General features: G+C 35.0%; 1 protein-coding gene across 1 annotated transcript in view; it reads right to left on the reverse strand.

Moving 5' to 3' along the window:
- Positions 1–18504, reverse strand: part of EPHA3 (EPH receptor A3) — a 344437-nt gene that overhangs the window by 14523 nt on the left and 311410 nt on the right. The window contains exons 14-15 of the mRNA XM_037059003.1: positions 10174–10323; positions 8321–8514 (exon numbers count right to left, since the gene is read on the reverse strand). Of these exons, the coding sequence (XP_036914898.1) occupies positions 8321–8514; positions 10174–10323 (344 nt within the window). The remainder of the gene's footprint in view (positions 1–8320; positions 8515–10173; positions 10324–18504) is intronic.

Genomic DNA, 18504 nt, shown 5'->3' on the forward strand with positions numbered 1-18504 from the left:
TTTATCTGTAAATGCTTTCATTCCAATTAGCCTCAGATACTGGGAAACAAATGTCAGTTAGTAACTGCCAGTCCCAAGAATATCTTTTCATAATGATTTTATTTCATAGTGCCTGAGAATTCTAAACCACTAGGATTGAATGTTCAGTTCATTTTGTAGCATATGAAGACTTCTTTGGTTTACAAAAGTCTTTCTTTTTATGTGTTAAAAATAATGATTAATACAAAATTTTAATAATAAGTAAATGTCTACTGAGTCTAGAAATAGTTAATAATATTGGAGATATATGCTACAACACTATATTTATTTATACTTTCCTGTAATAGTGAATAGTTTCAGAAATACATTAATAGTTATGAGTAATATTCAAAGAAAATAATAATTATTTCTACCTTTATTATTGTATGAAAATAATAATGTAATTTTTCAGTACTTTTTATAATCTAGTTTTTTTATTATTTCAAACAATGATGCTGTAATTCAGGGGAAAATTTTGTTTTTGTCAATTTTTTTAAAAAGTGTGAATTGATGATGATTTTGATATTCTTATCTCTAACATTAAAATTTCAGGTAGGATTAAATGAATTTAATTTGTTATCAGGAATTAAAATTTTGACTATATGTGTGTGTGTGTGTAGCTCCCAATAACAGATTAGTAGGTAAATGACTCATTAAGGAGATGTAAAGTTCTTTTGTTTATTTTAGTTATTTCTAAGCCTTAAAGACAAAAATCTTAGCAGTTATAGCTATATATCTGGTTTAATTCCTCCCAGTGGTAAAATTATCTACTTTGATTTTTAAGATTAAAAACAAAGAGATCACCTGGGTATTTAGCATTCCCTCTAAAAAGTTCAGTATCGTATTTGTTCAGTGAGGAATGTCACCCTGTCAGTTTCAGACTTGGAGGTCAAAGTCATTTGGAGAAACAGAAAGCTTTTTGGTCATAAGAATTCTGTTAAAGGATATATTTGTCAAAACAGCAGTCATTCTCTAAAAGAATTATATCATGTACTGTCAGAGATCAGAAGCATGTTAATAATGATAATTTAATGCTATTTACAGTGCAAATTGCTAATTTTTATTATTTATCTTGTACGTTAAAAAATAAGTTCTTTCAAACTTAGCGATCAATGCAGTGAAACAATATATTTAATATCATTTTAAATAAATTAATTAAGTACAATTTAGTTTTCAGAATTTCATTCTAAATATATTATATATATTATTTAACTCTCTATGCCATGAATTTGGTTGCCTTCCTTTTAAAGCCCCATTCTAAATATATTGAATACATTGTTTAATACTTTATGCCAAGAATTTAGATTCCATAAAGTTAGACTGGTATTGAAGAAGCCAATGATCTCAAGTGTGAAAATTCTATAAATTAAAAAAAATAAGTCATTTTATATACAAATATCAGAAAATAAAAAAGTATCTTACTGCCTAAATATAAACAGATTTTATTATGTCTATTTTTATTTTTAAGTCAGCTACATTCATAAAAGTAACTGAATCAATTTACTTAAAGTAGGAGCTATATTATAAAACTGACTTGCAAATAGTTTCTTTCAAGAGAGGACTTTTATTATTTTTTTTTACATACAGCAAAGAATATAATATAAAGTAAGAGGAGATTTTTTAGTGTAAGGCAATTTTTTGTTTATTTACAACACACCATTTTTTATGAAGAATAATAATTTTTTTCAATTTTTAAAAAAGAGTGAGGGAACTTCATTTTTATACTTTAACACATGTACACTATGATTAAACACTATTTTACCTATTTCTCAAAAACACTATTTTCTTACTGTCCTTACCTTTTCATCATCTACTTATAACTAAATCTCTTAAAATTTTGTATCTCATTTATTACTCTAAAAATAAAAATAAAAATAAAAATAAAAATGAGAAGGGCAAAGAAGCTGATATCCTTATTGTGTCTTTGAAAGGCTTCTTCCTCAGTTACCTTTTTTGTGTATCAGTCTTTTGCAGCTTTTGATAACAGTTCATTTTCCCCACTTTTGGAAAATCAATTTCTTGAGCTGTGGTTTTTCTGTAGTGGTCTGAATCTCATTCCTCACTCTGGTTCTACTTGTCATTTCATAGTCTTCTGCTCTATAACAGGTACTCTTCTCAAAGTTCTAAATAGAGACTATTTCCTTTCTCTCTGAGTGGGAGGGAGTTTGTGCAGGGGAAATGTCCACTCAGGTTCCTTACTTTATTTTTGTTCTTGGATTGCCTTCTGTTGGCATCTATTGGTTCTCCAGTCTCCTGATAAGCAGCCTGAAATCTCTACTGGCTACCACTGGCTATCCCCTTTTACGTATGGTGGAAGCATTCACTCATTGCAGTTAGCTTCTTGGCTCTTGTAGACATCTGAGTTAGTGACTTTTGGACTAAATGAGTGAGGCATTTACAAGCTTCAAAATGATCCCTGGAACCCAAGGCATAACAGAAGCATCAAGGAGAAGCTCAGAAGTGCTGTCTGGTAGGTGCAGATGAAGAGTAACTCCGCATCAACCTATGTGAACCAACACCATCCGCTATTCACAGATTATAGTCTCATGATAATCCATTGAATATGAAAACTTTACTTAGAAATATAATAATTTCAGAAAAATAAAAATGGATACATTAGTAGTAAAAATGTTATTATTAGATGGAGATCTGTACCTGCTAAACATGCTTCTGGCTGTGGCTTCTTTGATTATCTATACATAAAAATATTCGAAATTGTATGCCTAGATAGATTTAATTTTAATATTTTCCCCAGCTTGAGATGTGCACTTCCAGCTTCTTGTAGGACTTGGACTAACTGCACCCAGAATGCTCTTCTGCCTCACAGTCCACTCTTCTTTCTGATGTCCATAAAAGCATGGACATCTGCTGTCCTCGTGTCCTCCAGGTTCAGAGCCTGGGAGTCCTCTCTAGTACTTCTCTGCACATCTCATTGGTCGCCATGTCCTAAATACTTCAGTACGACTTTCTGAATTCACCTTTCTGAACACTTTGTATTTTAGCTCCAATAATTCCATATTCTGGGACAGCTAAAGTATTTCTGAAGATGTATTCCTCCCATATTTAAATGTAAGCAGTTGAGAATGGAGGCTGACTCTTCTTTCCGTATTTACCACAGACCCTAGCACAATGCCTTGCACAGAATGCCACAGAATAAACATGTGCAGCTTCATATTGAATAAAACAAAACCTTCAAATTCATACATGTCTCCACCAATTCCCTACTTTTCGCAAAATAAATCAATTACTGAAAAGCAAAAATAACATACAATTTAATGTAACTTCCTCTCTTTTCTCACCAGTTCTGGAACAGCTAAGTTACCGTATTTGGGTCTGGCAACCCCGATCCTTTACTCATGTGCCTTCCCCCATTCAACACGGGTGTCCACGAAGACACTCACAGTGGAAGACTCTTTGGGAATGATTCTGTTAGGAATCGTCAACTCTAACAAAGATTGAAAAGTAAAATTATGCATAGTGAAAGATTTCTATATTAGTGTATGAAATAAACTTCACCATAGAACTAGACTCAGGGAGACTCTGGAAACATCATCAGTATAAGAATGATAGACTAATATTGTTTGTGCTACAGGATTTTTAGGGCATAATTCTAGGCACTGATACAACTAATTAAAACATTCAGAAATTTGAATCCTGGGTGCCCTCTATAAACGCAGATTTGGACAGTTTCTGGAACTGAGTGTTTGGAGGAGTGTTTCTGGAACTGAGTTCACAGAAAGGGATGCTGATGTGTAATTCTGCTGAGGAGAAAGGTGAAGCTTTTTTACTGTGTGACGAAGGCCTGCTGAAATCTATAATGGAGAGAAAAAAAGTAGAATGTTTTTCTAAAAATAGTGGTTCTGTTGAAATGGAAAATTACTATTATTTTAGCAAATATTTACTCAAGCACTTAACAGATATTGAGTTTCCACTATCACCACGGCACTGGTAATACAACAGAAGTGTGGTATCTGATCTCTAAGGGATTAGAGTTTATTGGAGAGAGGGATACCTAAGAAGAAAATACACACACAAACTATGGTGCCCTGTACATGAATAATTGTGTCAACCTCTACATTGTGTTGGCAGAGAAGACCTCAATTAATATACGATGTAGAAGCTGCTGCCTGAATAAAGAAGGATGCAAAGGAGAATTTAAGCCAAGAAAACATCATATGCTGTTGTCTTCCTATCTGAAGTACATCGTCTTTCTAAAGGAACTAGATGTTGGCTGCTGTGGCTACAGGACTGTTGAAGTGAAAGTGGTATATAGGCTGAGAGGCCGAGACAGCCGTCTCCCTCCACAAGCAGTCATATAAGTCAAATCATGTCACTTCTCTTCTTCAAATGCCTTAAGAGGTTCCTCATGCATTTCAAATTCCAAAGTCCTCACCATGGCTTGGGCAGCCTCAAGTGTTCTTGCTTCTCTCTATTTCTTAGGCTACAGTCACAGACTCTTTCTTTTCTTGTCACTCTTCAGTCATGTTATCTGTCTGCTACTTCCTAGAGGTCTCCAAATTAATTTGCAGTTGATATACCTATGCCAAGACTATTTTTATTTGGGGGGTTGGGGCTGAGTGAGGATGATGGGGGTTCTTTAAACACATGGCACCTTTCCTTTCTTAAGGTCTTAGCTCAATAGTAACTCTTCAAAATACTATTTTCAACCACCCTTATATTATCTATCACAACTATCTATTTTCTTCCTCTAAAATGTGCTTGCCTATTGTGTATTAAACATCTTCTGTAATGTAAGCTCCAGGATAGCACGGACCGTATTTGCATTCTTAACTGTTCTCTAGGTTCTACCCATGGCTGGCACATAGTAGATTGGTGTATAATAAATAGTCATTGAGCCCTGGCTGACGTAGCTCAGTGGATTGAGCACAGGCCTGCGAACTAAGGGGTCGTAGTTCGATTCCCAGTCAAGGCACATGCCTGGGTTGCAGGCCAGTTCCCAGCAAGGGACACATGAAAAGCAACCATACATTGATATTTCTCTCCCTCTCTCCTTCCCCTCCCCTCTAAAGATAAATTAATAAAAATAAATAAATAGTCATTGAAAAATGAATAAATAAGCCCTGGCTAGTGTGGCTCAGTGGATTGAGTGTGGGCCTGCAAACCAAGGGGTTGCCGGTTTGATTTCTAGTCAGGGCACATGCCTGGGTTGTGGGTCAGGTCACAAGTAAGGGGCACATGAGAGGCAACACATTGATGTTTTTCTCCCTCTCTTTCTCTTTCCTTTACCCTCTCTCTAAAAATAAATAAATAAAATATTTGAAAAAAGGAAAATGAGTAAATAGACATTTGAATGAAAGAAATGACATTGGAGGGCATGGCTATTTAAATCATCAAAGGGAGTCAAGATTTTTTTCTAAGTGTAATTGGAAATCAAGCTTGGTTATAAACAGATGACCAAAATTATATCATACATATTTTGATATAGAAATTCTGAAGGCTGTATGAAAAGATACTTGGAAGAAGGCAAGAATGGTGGCAGGGACACATTAGAAGGCTATTGGAGTGGTCCAGGTCAGAGGAGGCAATATTATATATGTGTATATAGAAGAGAGTGTTTGTAGATTAGTTGTGTTGGTCCAACAACCACCAGGATCAAAGTGAAGAGGAAAAGAAAGAAGCACCGAGATTTGCTCTAATCCTGATGGGTAAATGCACAGGTGCTGGTGAACTCAACTAAATGAGGAAGGCAGTGGAACAATGAGGTTATCTAAAGAAAGTAAAAAAAAAGTCAGAATATTAATTTTGAGATATGTATGAGACTTCTATTTGGTAGGTTTTCCCATGGAGGGTGGTAGAAAAATAAGGAAACAGTTGGCAGAGATGTGGGACAAGAAGTGGTAATGTTGACAGACAATCGTTTAAATTCACCTGCTGATAAAAAATTACCTGGTGTTTTTATCAAACTTCCACATTTCAATCCTTTCCCTAGAGATTCTGAAATAGTAGCTTGGTATAGATGTGGGTAGTTGCATGTTTAAGAATTTCCCCTGGTGATCACCAGTGGAATTTGAGAAAAGTGCAATAGAATATAATTCTATGACAATGAACTTGCAGAAAAGAAGGAACTGGATATGGAGGGGAAAGATAAGGGGGGGAGAGAGAGAGAGGCTGCCTCTGACAAGTACGGGACACTCCCTCTCTTTTAAATAGAAGAAAGAAAGACAAGATGAGTGAGTGTGAGTGTGAGCAGGCACCAGTAAGTTGTTTTTTATTTGTGTGTTTTTATTTTTTTGCTGCTAGAATTTCCCATCTGATAGCTTGTGTTTTCTCAACAAAGTATGTGGCAAGGGCATTAGAGTTCAATCAGTTATAAAGAAAGGTGAAATAATCATTGTCAAAAATGGGACAGCAAGCTTCTAAAATAAAAAAAGAAGATTTGAAATTATTGTATGACTATTTGAAGTTCTTGCTAATGAATTCATAATGACACAATCCTCCTGGCTTTGTATTTCAGTGGCAGTCAGTAAGCATATTAAAACAGTTTTTGAGAGTTTTATATTTAGTAAATTGAAATGGATGGTACTTTTTAGTAAAATACTTATTTTTTTCCTAAAATTACATGTGTCATGAGAAAATACATAGAATTTATTCAGGCTTCAAATAATACATACTGGAGAAACTATATTCAGTATATTTCTATAAGAATGGAAAAGTGAATTTAAGAAGTATGTTGAAATTTGGCTGCTAATTTTCCACATAAAATTAAGTTAAATATTCCTACATCATATTATATGAGTTAGTTTTTATATGGTGAATAACATCCTACGGAAATGGTTTTGAATGTCTTGTTATGATGTGGAAATAATTGAAAAGATGTTCTTTTTTGCTATGATTGCTGTAAGTAAAGATAAAAAGAAATAACTTTAGGACGCAAAATAAGGACCACATGGCCCAGGAAAGGACAAGTTTGTTGTCCTGTTAGTTGTTAAGTTGTCAGGTAGATTTCCAAGGGTCTGTGTAGTCTCTCTCTGTGAAATAGAACAGAAATTCATCCTTACATGGTGTAAGTTGTAGGTAGTTTTATCTACTTAAGATGTATCATTAAGTTCAGTTGTGGGAACCTCTAAATGTTATTTCTGAACAATAATCTATAAAATTTATATACTCGTATTAAGACTTTGGCTCAGATTCCCCTTATTTGTCTTATTTAAATGTGATGTAAAAGTGGAATCATGAATATTCAGTACAATTATACTGGTTTATGTTAAAATCATATATTCTATCATAAAGTATATTAGTAAGTGTTCTCTCAGTATGCAAATCATAACTGCCACTATTGTCGGTAAAAAGAGCAGCTGTCCAAGAAAGATAGAAGAAACCTCCCAATAAGGCACTATATTACACTTTCATATCTGCATCATCGTTATACAATATTTATACATATCACTTAATACTGTGGATTTGTGTACACATTGTTGGTTATTTTACTAAAGCTCTGCACTTTTACCATTAGAGGACACATCATCAAATGTAAAAGAACTATTTTTCTTATGTGTGCAATGAGAAACAAATGATGAAACCATATAGTTATCTTTGCCTTTAGTCTCCCTGAGATCCACCAAATATATTAACACTTCTCTTCTTCCATATGGCCCTGACAAAATTAATCTCCCCTTACCTATTTCTTCTATTGCACTTTGTGGGTGCGCTTTACTTTACATTTGTTGAAACCATTAAGAGAACCCAATGATTCTTAACTGGGAGGCATACGCATAAAATCCAATAGACACTGTGTACTCTGGATTGCAGCATAGCTATGAAGTATTGATGCTGTGCCGCTGTCTTGAACAATTGGCATTATTTTATTTAGTTTCATTCCTGAAAGATGCTAACAATGTAATTGACATGCATTATGGGTTGAACAAATATTTGTTTAATTAAGTAGGGTTCTGCTAGCCAATGCAATGTTTGGAAGCATTTTGAATTCTTTATCGCTCCAGGAGTTTTTCTTTGTTTCTTTTTTATGTCTATATAGTTGAGAATGAAAAGAAGTTACGTGTCCTGGGTCTCTATTTTCCAAAGACTGAAAGAAGTCTGACTGTAGACTCACTTCTAGTGAAGATGAAAGTTAAAAATAACACAATTTCATCATTACCATTAAATAGCACGAGATTTCTTCCTGAAAGGTTTAAAAGGAGACAAAAACATATGTCTCTTCCATCTTGAGGAGCGTGTTTCAAAGAATGCAGTTGGGGAAGGGAGGAAAAAAAGTTGAACAACTTGGAGATAGAAAATACATTGCTTTCAGAGTGAGTGCAGAATGCAAACTCTACTGTGTCACCTTGCTGCCGCACTGGTAATGACCTTCAGACTGCCCGGGTTCCGGATGAGCTTGTCCAGAATGCTGACAATCTGCTCGAACTTGGGTCTGTTGTTTCTGTCTTTCTGCCAGCAGTCCAGCATCAGCTGATACAGTGCAGCCGGGCAGTCCATGGGGGGTGGCAGGCGATAGCCCTCATCCACAGCTTTAATTACCTGTGTGAGAAGCAGAGTTTCCGAGGACTCAAAAGGTGGGACTTCTTTTACTTCTTCATGGACAGAGCACACTTATATGACTATTTTAAACATCAGTAGAAAGGTCTCATTTTAAATGGCTTAGAAATAAACGTATCAAATATATATTATGAATGCCCCAAAATGTATCTCAAAAGGAAGATCAATAGAGAGAAAATAAATTTAGAAGAATTTGTAAAGGTACTTTTCAAATTAAAACTTTTTAAAAAATGTTCTATGGCAGAAAATCAGTTAACTCAAAAGAAAAATTTTATTCAGTAATACAAATTTCTATGGAAAATATATATGAATGAATGCAGAAAAAACATTTACAGATTTTATTTATACCACAGTTCAAATGGTACCTTTCAAATCATAGTAGGGTCCTTTGGTAAAAGCTCATGTGTTGCACAATTAAGTAACTATAGGTTTATTGGTACTTTTAAATCACATAAAGCAGGGATTTTAAACTTTGCTACATATCAGAACCATCTGGAGCCCACACTGGTGTGGCCCATTTAGTTGGGTGCCATCCTGCAAAGAGAAAGGTTGCATGCAAGAGGCAACTGATTGATGCTTCTCCCACATAGACGTTTCTCTCCATCTCTTTCTCCCTCCCTTCCCCTCTCTCTAAAATTAAATAAATAAAATCTTGAAAAAAATCGTCTCGAGGATGTATTAATATAGAGATGACTAACCCCTGATTACATCACTCTGGGGTAAGGTCTGAGAACATGCATTACTACAAATTCCAAGGGTCTGCTAAAGCTGTTGATTCAGAGACTGCATTTTGGGGTCCTATGACACAAAGAAAATTTTGAAAATAGAGATGTGAAAAAGAGAGTCTGATTTTCCCATTACTGTTATAAAAATAGCTTGTTTGAAGAAGTACCAAAAGGTTTTTATATCCAAAAACATTAGAAGCCATTTTATATGTGGTGGGTAGGAAATGACTAAAAGCATCTCAGCTTTCCTTCTTATGTGTTTTGAGATCATGCTCACAGTTTCTGGCAAAGCATAAAAAAAAATCTCTGAGTGCTGATCCCATATGCCAAGAGCATCCTTTTACTAAGCATTCACAAAACATGACTTATAAAAACAAAAGTCCTTTTGAAAAATCAATCACAGTTATATAGTTAAAGATTATTATTTCTATCCAGAGACTTCAATTTGTAAAACTAAATTCATGTGCAACATTAATACAGTCTGAGAAACAACATGCTGCAAATTGGTTGTTTCATCTGATTTGGAAAATACTATCTTTAAGTAAAAAAAAGTCAGCATAGATGCATGAATTAAATCTACAAAGGAGAGCAGACATGTATATCTTACATACAAATAATTGTGTAGCAAAAATATTTCTAACACTCTGTGATATATTATGGTTATCTTGTTTGTCACTTATTTCATTGCATTTTAACACAAACATCTTCATTTATACCTCAATTTAAAGCCCTGCTTGAAGAAAAACTATAAGGCCACAAAAGCAGCTCAATTAATATTCCTGCAAGATTTGGAAACAATTTCATTTTTTAAAATTTTCTATTTCAGTAGGAGCCACCTGGTTTCATTATGCTCCACTTGCTTGCACAGCTTGATCTCTTGATCTGAATCCCTAACTCACAGACTACAAGTACTTACATCCTGATTGGACATCTCCCAGTAGGGTCTCTCTCCATAGGACATCACCTCCCAGAGCACAATCCCGTAACTCCAGACATCGCTGGCTGATGTGAACTTGCGGTAGGCTATAGCTTCTGGTGATGTCCACCGGATTGGAATCTTTCCTCCCTTTGAATATGAAATCACACTGGATGTTCATGATCAACGAGTTAAACATATTATATATATTATAATCTTCTGAGTTTGTCAAGGTATTTCTCTTCTGAAATGCAGTGTGGGTTTCTGTTGATGTATATTGATATTCTATTTTAATACTAAGCAACAGTGGCAACAACTTACTGCAATATTTACTTTCAATTAATTTAAAAGAATTTTAAAATAATAAAGAAAAATCAGAAAATTCCTTAAATGCTGACATTATGTATTAACTGCGGTGCATTAGTCATCTGTAACAAAGCAACTGGAAGTGGATGTGCAATACCATATATTAGAATAGAATGAGGAATCTCATTCAAATCAATCTTTATTGATTTAACTAGACTTATGCTGTAGCATACAATTTTAGTTCATAACGTGAATCTGTTAATAAAGAAGTTAAATCACATCTTGACACTTATAGGTATCTATTAACTAAATGAACCAAAATAAAATTATACTTCTGCAAAACTCTCTTTAATACATTAATCAATTACATTAGTTAATTTATTTAGTGCCTCACTTCATCTGAAGTACATTTTGTATACTTGGTAGTCACAATACAAACTAGAAATATAGGATAACTACATTCCCAGAGCTTTCTGGAAAAGGATACTGGTTCTTTGAGTTATAGGGTATATAATGTATGACTCCCATGGAATTTGCTCTGAGTTTAATAAATACATTTAATAAAGATGTGTCGAGTAGCAACCATGTGGGAAGTATTTTGTAGTCACTCTGGGTGAGACAAATATAAATAACATACTGGCTCTCTATTTGGAAAATATCAGGAAAATAGGAATAATAAGTAATTGTGAATAACTAAATGCAAAAAAGAGTATCTTATCAGAGAAAAATACTCTGCTTCTCAAACTCTATAATGCATATGAATAGTCAGTTGTGCACTCTCACTGAAGTGGAAATACTGATTCGCTAGTTGCAGAGTGTAGGCAGACTCTGCATTGCTAAAAAGCTCCAGGTGATGCTGATCATGCTGGCTACAGACCTCAATTTAAGAAGGAAGGCGGTAGTGAAGACTGTTGTGCTGCAGAGCACTGAGCCCCAAACATCACTAGAGAGATAGAGGGGGTCACATACAAACTAAACTTTAAAAGATCTATCAATACTTGATACAACAAGAAAAAATGGGTGTTCCAAAGAATGTATATCCTCAAAATCTTAAGCCATATTCATCAAATGCACTCCAGTGACATTGTACCTCCTGTCACTTGTTGGTTCTGAAATGATCCTCAAGGCGGGAAATACATTGCTTTTGAGAAATGGACGGGAAACTTAGAAGGTAAGTAATTTTACCTCATTATGTCTGAATTTCCTCATCTGTTATTTGGAAAAGTAATAGTACTGATTTATACCTTTGTTGTGAAGCTAAACGACAAAATGATAGGAAAAATCTTTTTAACAAAGTCCCTGGTACATGGTAAAACCTTAAGAAACCTTAGCTTACTACTCTTACATTCTGAGGAAAATGGCATAAATCAAAGCACAGAGTAGGAAAATATATGTTCTGCAAGCATGGTTTCTGGTGTAAAAACACAGATTATGTGGAGGAATATAATGAGAGAGGGTGAGAAAAGATAGAATCTGTGTTTTATCCGGTAGAAAAGAGTGTTATGTGTGATTTTTATTACCTTTGAAAACTTGACACTTCCTGGTGTTTTTACACAAGTGAGCTGTTCAGAGAAGGGAAATGCTGGAAGGGCTTTGAAAAAGGTAGGGCTTACACTAGGCTTTGAAAAATGCACGGAACTGTTAGACACATGAGCCAGAGAAGGGGACTGACCGCAGCCTTCTTGAGAAGCGTCCAGCCTAAAAGTAGTCAACAATTTATACTGGTGAAGTAAAATAAATCAAATTTGAAGAGACAAGAGCCAGATGAAAAATCCTTGGGAGTTAGTGTGAGACACTACAGTGCTCAGCATGCACTAGAGTAATGATGGTCTAGAACCAGAAAAACAGACAAGAAAGTGTTTACGGTCTTGTAGATGAGCGGACATGCGGTCTTAGAAATTTCCCATTTCTCGTGTCTTCCTTACTGATGCTTACTCATTCACTCTCTTCTTCACAGTGTACATTTTCCACAAAAATCTAAAAGGTCCTTTTTCATATTTAAATGTAGAAAATCTGTTGTCAAGTCTCATATTGCCCTTTTCTCTGCCAATACATTCAAACTTAAAAATAATAACAACATTTTAAATCCCCCACCCATTAACTTATTTGCACTTGCCTAGACCAAGACTGGGTTTTAGGAATTCCAGATTTCAAATAATACCTAAGTTTGATGAAAAATAGACTTATACATGTAACAGTTAACAAAATCCATTCTATATGCCAAATAAAATCATTAGGCATAATTTTTCTCCCTTAAAGAATTCTGAGAATTAACAGAAGTCAAACAAAGCTGTATATATGGTGCAAAGAGAATATTTTAAGATCTCAGCTGTCTTTATCTCTGCTACAAAAAAAGGCATACATACAAAAAAGAAAACAAAGAAAATCTTTTCCATCCTGAAAACTTTGTATCTGTTTAGCAACTACAGGCCGAAGATCTATACTAAGATTTCCAGTTGAAATTAAAGCACAAACATTAGAAAAAAACAGTAGATTGATGACAAAGATGAGCTAGAAGAACACTTACTGTGCTTAACTTCAACCGGGATTAAAATGGAACCCGCCAAAGTTGTTTCATCTTAAGTGATTCATCACCATTTTTCAGGGAGTACAACAGGGAGCATATTTTAATGAAGTTTCTTTAAACAGGAAAATACTAAATAGTGCCTTTTTTTAAAGGAAGGACATGGCCAAGGCTACATTTAAGCTGGAAAGGAAAATCTTTTCACCTGTGCTCTGGATGCAGACACACATGTGATTGGGGGGACCTCTGCAGCCACGTCCAAGCCCATCTCTCCAGGGAGAGCTGTGCTTGCCACAGTCCCCCCTCCACTGCGACCCTCGCAGTGATAATACCCAGAGGATACATCAGGGTATCCTCTGATGTCGCACATGGTTGCAGATCCAAGCAAATTATTTCCTGTCTATTTACTTTCACTGTATAAATCTTATTAAAATGTTAAAACCTAAACACATAGGAAGTGTATTTTGGAAAATCTGTGAAGAATTATTTAATAAAAACATTTACACTTTGAATTCTGCTCTTGTGCTAATATGTGCCTGCCAAACACACACTCACACACACAATTGTTTGACTGACAGATTCAAACTTTTCCATATAATTATTTCTTTAATTTACTGGCTGATCAAATAACTCTTACACTACCTTCAATTTCACACTAATTCTTAGCAAAATATTTTGGCTCTCAGCTCACCATGCTACTTTCAGAAATTATGTTGGCCACATTGTACAGCAGTCACCTGTGAACTGACAACAGGCTCTCACTACAGTATTTGCTGAATTTAGATGTGCAGATCATGGCCTCCTGTTTGGCACTTGGGTTTTGAATCTAAGTTTTTCTCTGGCTCCTAACTACATCAAAGCTCAAAGTGCTGTTCTTATGAAAAAATATGAAGAAGTGAGAAACTATGATTTTTTAAAATTTTATTCTGAACATGTTATTTCAAAAACGTGAAGAGTAAATAAGTGATCTTCAGTTAGCTTAACAATTAAACCAGTTAGCAAAGTTGTGTGTTTCTTTAACTTTTCCACCACTTTCCACCAATCTACCTTTTAGTGTACTAGTTCTTTTCCTTATGCCTGAACCCTGTTCCATGTCACTGATTAGTGAGTCCATATACTTAAAAGTTAAAATGTTCATATTAATTACAAATGGAAAACTCTTAATTAGTATTTTTTCTATATGATATTCATGCGACTCCTTTTAAATAAACACCTGGGGCTATTTTGAACCCTTTATTTAGAAGAAAGTTTGAATGAAAAATTATTGTTTGCTTTTGCTTAATGTTGTTGGGGAAGCCCCTAGATAATAAGCCTTAAAACCTAGAATTTTACCTCTGGAACATTCAGCTTTCTCATTAGAAGATTTTCATCTGCTTCCACATAGTGTTTTAGACTGATTGTTTTTTCTCTGACATTGGTGTGATAATCATAGATTAAAGAGCCTCATACTTCCCCTAGTCAGCCATTTGGTAAATGATGCCATCAATCACTGAGGGAATCAGGAAGCGAATAAAGATGATGGAAAATTATATTCATTATTATTTAGGGAATTTTTGTCATTGGCAACTGATTTATGATATATATGAAGAAACTACTAAAATATCTAATTTTTAATAAAGTATTCAATAAATGTTTGCTTTCCTCTTTTCTAATTCTTTTCTATTGCTTAACACACCTTTACTATTGGTATAAATGGTTTATTAAATGAGGATATAAGGGACAGCTTATTGTTAACTTCAAAGCACTATTCAAATTTAGCACTTCTTACTATTGTTGCTAAAAAAGTCAAACTAAGAAGAAAATTGTAAAATTTGTATTTTCCTATGATTGGCAAAAATATAATATCAAGTCATTTCTCCTTTAAATGAGGGAAACATAAACCATCATTATACACCCTTAATTTGAAATCAAACTAAGAGAGAGATTCCAACAGTGCAAATCATTATAGAGTTTGAGGAAGGGTGAATATGTTATGACAAATATGATATCATAAACTTTTAAATTCAGCATTATAGTTTCAAATTCTCTATGTTCAACAATAGTAAAAATAATTCAAGTAGTAGCCTACCCATACTTCCCATTGTCATGATTAAAATTAGTGTGACCAAGCTATAATTTGAAATCATAAGGCTATGAAAGCTGAATAGCTTTTAGAGCTGGAAATGATTAGCATTAAATCCACAGAAGCCAGAGCTCACTCATGGAAGAGGGCACTCGTCTTTTTGAGATATTATCTAGGCAAATGTGCAGAGCAGGCATCAACAATGCTCGCTGATTTGACTTGAATTCCCTTTCTCCAAATTCTGCTTTTTTTAAAAGAAGGCTTTCTCTCTGCCTGCTTCTTGTAACTGGCAAAATTCTTAGTTGAACATCCTGGTCATGTGAATCCATTGGTAGAACATTTGGGAACCCTGTAGCCAAGTTGGTTACTCCATGTTCTGTGACTCATCTACTGATTAATTGTCCTACTTGACCAGGAAGCCCATAGGAGTAACTGCCTTTCCCCTTCACCTCTGCTTCCCCACAGTTTAAAACGGGAGGCTCACATTTTAGCCTCCTTGTTTACAAAGCCTTGTTTCCTTCATAAGTATGTCCTCTGGATGAGGCAGAATATGATTATGTTATGGATTGAGAATAGATTTTACTGATTTACTTGATCATTTTTTAGCATTTTAAAATAGGCACTTTATTTTTAGAAATATACATTAAATCTAGTTTTTCAGAATGTATGTAAATATTAAATAAGAAAAATATAGCATATAGCATAATAACAGCTTTAGAAAATCATATTATTTTCTGATATCCTCTTTCCCCTCATTCTGCTATTTAATAACACTCTTAGTTCCTTAAGGGTAGTAAATACAAGAATCAGTGGAGATCTGTTTTTAAAAGCATCTAGAAAATCATGAAAATACCTTGCTGAGTATCATATGGACTAAATATTTTAGAATTTGCAGAATGCTATACAGATTTTTATTTGCCTTCATAAACAATATGCATCCTATATCAAATGCCTCAATATTAATTTATAAGTATTTTGCCAACTTACACCACCACCAGTAATTTAGTAAATATTCTTAATCTATGCACATAGATATTACTCCATTCCATTGTAGGAGAAAGCTAAGTAAATTTTTAAATATAAAAAATAATTATTCAGTGAGACATATGTTGACTGAAAATATATGACATTTGTAGATATGTCTGTTTATGAGTTTACTCCAATGTCGTTTAAATAAAATAAAATAAAAAAATCAAAAAGGAAGTGACTGTATTTAAAATTTATAGCATTGGTTGGGGTAGAGAACTATAAACTTCAAGTGTTAGATTAACAGCAAATGAAAATAAACTTTAACATGAGTAAAAGGTGCACTGTTTATTATGTTAGGTTTGTGATATCTGCAAAGCCAACATTTTAAGAGGCCTGTTGGCAGATGATTAGATGTTCCAGGTTTTGCAAATAATAATGTATTTCATATTGTCTCATGCAACTTGCAGTTCAGTACCAATAGCAGAAATTATAATGTACCTGAGGGGGACAACTGATCCCCATTCCCATTCTTTATATATTCCTTATATATGTTAGATATCTTTAAAGGATGTCTCTCTACAGTTGTCCTGTTAACATTTGACTAAATTCTTTGTTGTGGGAACTGCTTGTGTATGTGAGCATGTTCGATAGCATCTTTGGCCTCTACTGAGTAAATTATATTCGCATCCTGTCAATTGTGACAGCCAAACAGAGTCTCCAGAAGATGCCGAATAGCCTCTGGAGCACAGAATCATCCCTTCTTAAGAACTACTGCTTTACATAATGTGTGATAAGCTTTGATGTGCAATAGAAAATGATTCAAATGAAGTCTAGTCCTGGCTAGTATGGCTCAGTGGTTGAGTGCCAGCCTGAGAATCAAAGGGTGAGTGGTTCAATTCCCAGTCAGGGAACGTGGGGGCAACTTTTCCCACAAAGTCCCCCATCCACCATGGATGAAAGTGAAACTACTAAGACATGATCTGCTTGGGGAGGAAAGGTGGCCAATCCCTCAAAGGGGAAGGGCCCAGACCCAGTTACTCAAGGGGCTTTTATTGGGTTCTTTTGTACAAGAATACAGGTAAGGATCAAACAATAGATAGCATTCAAAGAAGTATGAGGGCTTATTCTCAGTCAGGGTCAGATAGCTAACAAGCCATAAAACTTTGAGGAACAAACTTCTTGCTTGGACCCTCATTAAGGGTCCTCATTAAGTGAGAGCATTCTAAAACAAAGCAGGTTTTACAGGATTTTACATATTCTTCCTTAGGCCTGATTACGGAGGGTATCCGCTCTTTCCAGAACAGGGCTGCACTGCCTTCTCCATCATAGGCTTTCAGGCTTAAGTGGATTAAAGCCAGGCAGCACTTCTCCCAGATGAAAATGGGGATTCAGACTATGTCACAATAGCCAGGGGATGAGGGTTCATCACTCCCTCTTTGTCACAGCCCCCCGAGTCCTTCCGTGATGGCCTCCCAAGTGATCATGTCTGGCCTAGGTTGCCCCTCTCTGAGGAGTAATACCCGCCATGGACACTGACTATGCTTTGGCGGCAGGGGAAGAAGCAGAAGCAGCGCTTGCTGCCAGAGACAAGCTTTGTCTCCTGTGGCTCACATTCTGGAGGTCGCTCACTCAGCCTTAGCCTTAGGAGGCAGTTACAATTCCTGAAACCAGGCAGGGTGGCTCCCAACATGGGCACATGCCTGGGTTGCAGACCAGGTCCCAAGGACGGTGCATGGGAGAGGCAATCACATATTGATGTTTCTCTCCCTTTCTTTCTCCATCCCTCTCTGTCTCAAAAAATAAATAAATAAAATCTTTAAAACAAATAAAAATAAAGTCCAGAATTTACCTGAGTTTTTATGCAGATTAAGTAGAATTAAGCTTTTTCTTTTCTCCCCTCATAATTTGCACACTTTCAATGGATATTTTTATTCCAATACTAATCTAGAAAGGTAATGGCCAAGTTCATCTGAGCTAATCTTCTGATACTTGGGTTTTGGTAAATATAACAGCATCCCTTTAAGATTCTTCCCTCTATTTCTTAATGTTTTACTTAATTTTTCCTTTTTTTTATTCACTCCTTTGTTAAAAGGGGGGATAACTTTTTATTGCTAGTGAAACTTAGAAATTAAGCAATAATTACTTTATCAGATAAAGGCATTGATAACCAAACATTTTACAAAGAAATGAGTGTGTACTCCAAGATGAAACATTATCTACAGCTCCAAAAACACAAATATCATTGGCAGAAGGAACACTGAGTAAAAGACCCATTGGTTATGAAATATGGTAAAAAGATGCTAAGGTTCATGCATTTTAGTTTAGATATACTTCATGATAAGATTCTCTGTCTTCAGGCTGAGCAACTATAGAATTGAGATTATAAACATAAGATAAATTGAATATACAAGCATCATTTTCCATTGCAGAATTTATTCATACCTCTGCTTCTGTCTGGACCACAAAACTT

The sequence above is a fragment of the Sturnira hondurensis genome, unplaced genomic scaffold (genome assembly GCF_014824575.4).
Source record: "Sturnira hondurensis isolate 20B ecotype Veracruz unplaced genomic scaffold, ASM1482457v3 Scaffold0010428, whole genome shotgun sequence".
In the NCBI taxonomy this organism is placed as follows: Eukaryota; Metazoa; Chordata; class Mammalia; order Chiroptera; family Phyllostomidae; genus Sturnira; species Sturnira hondurensis.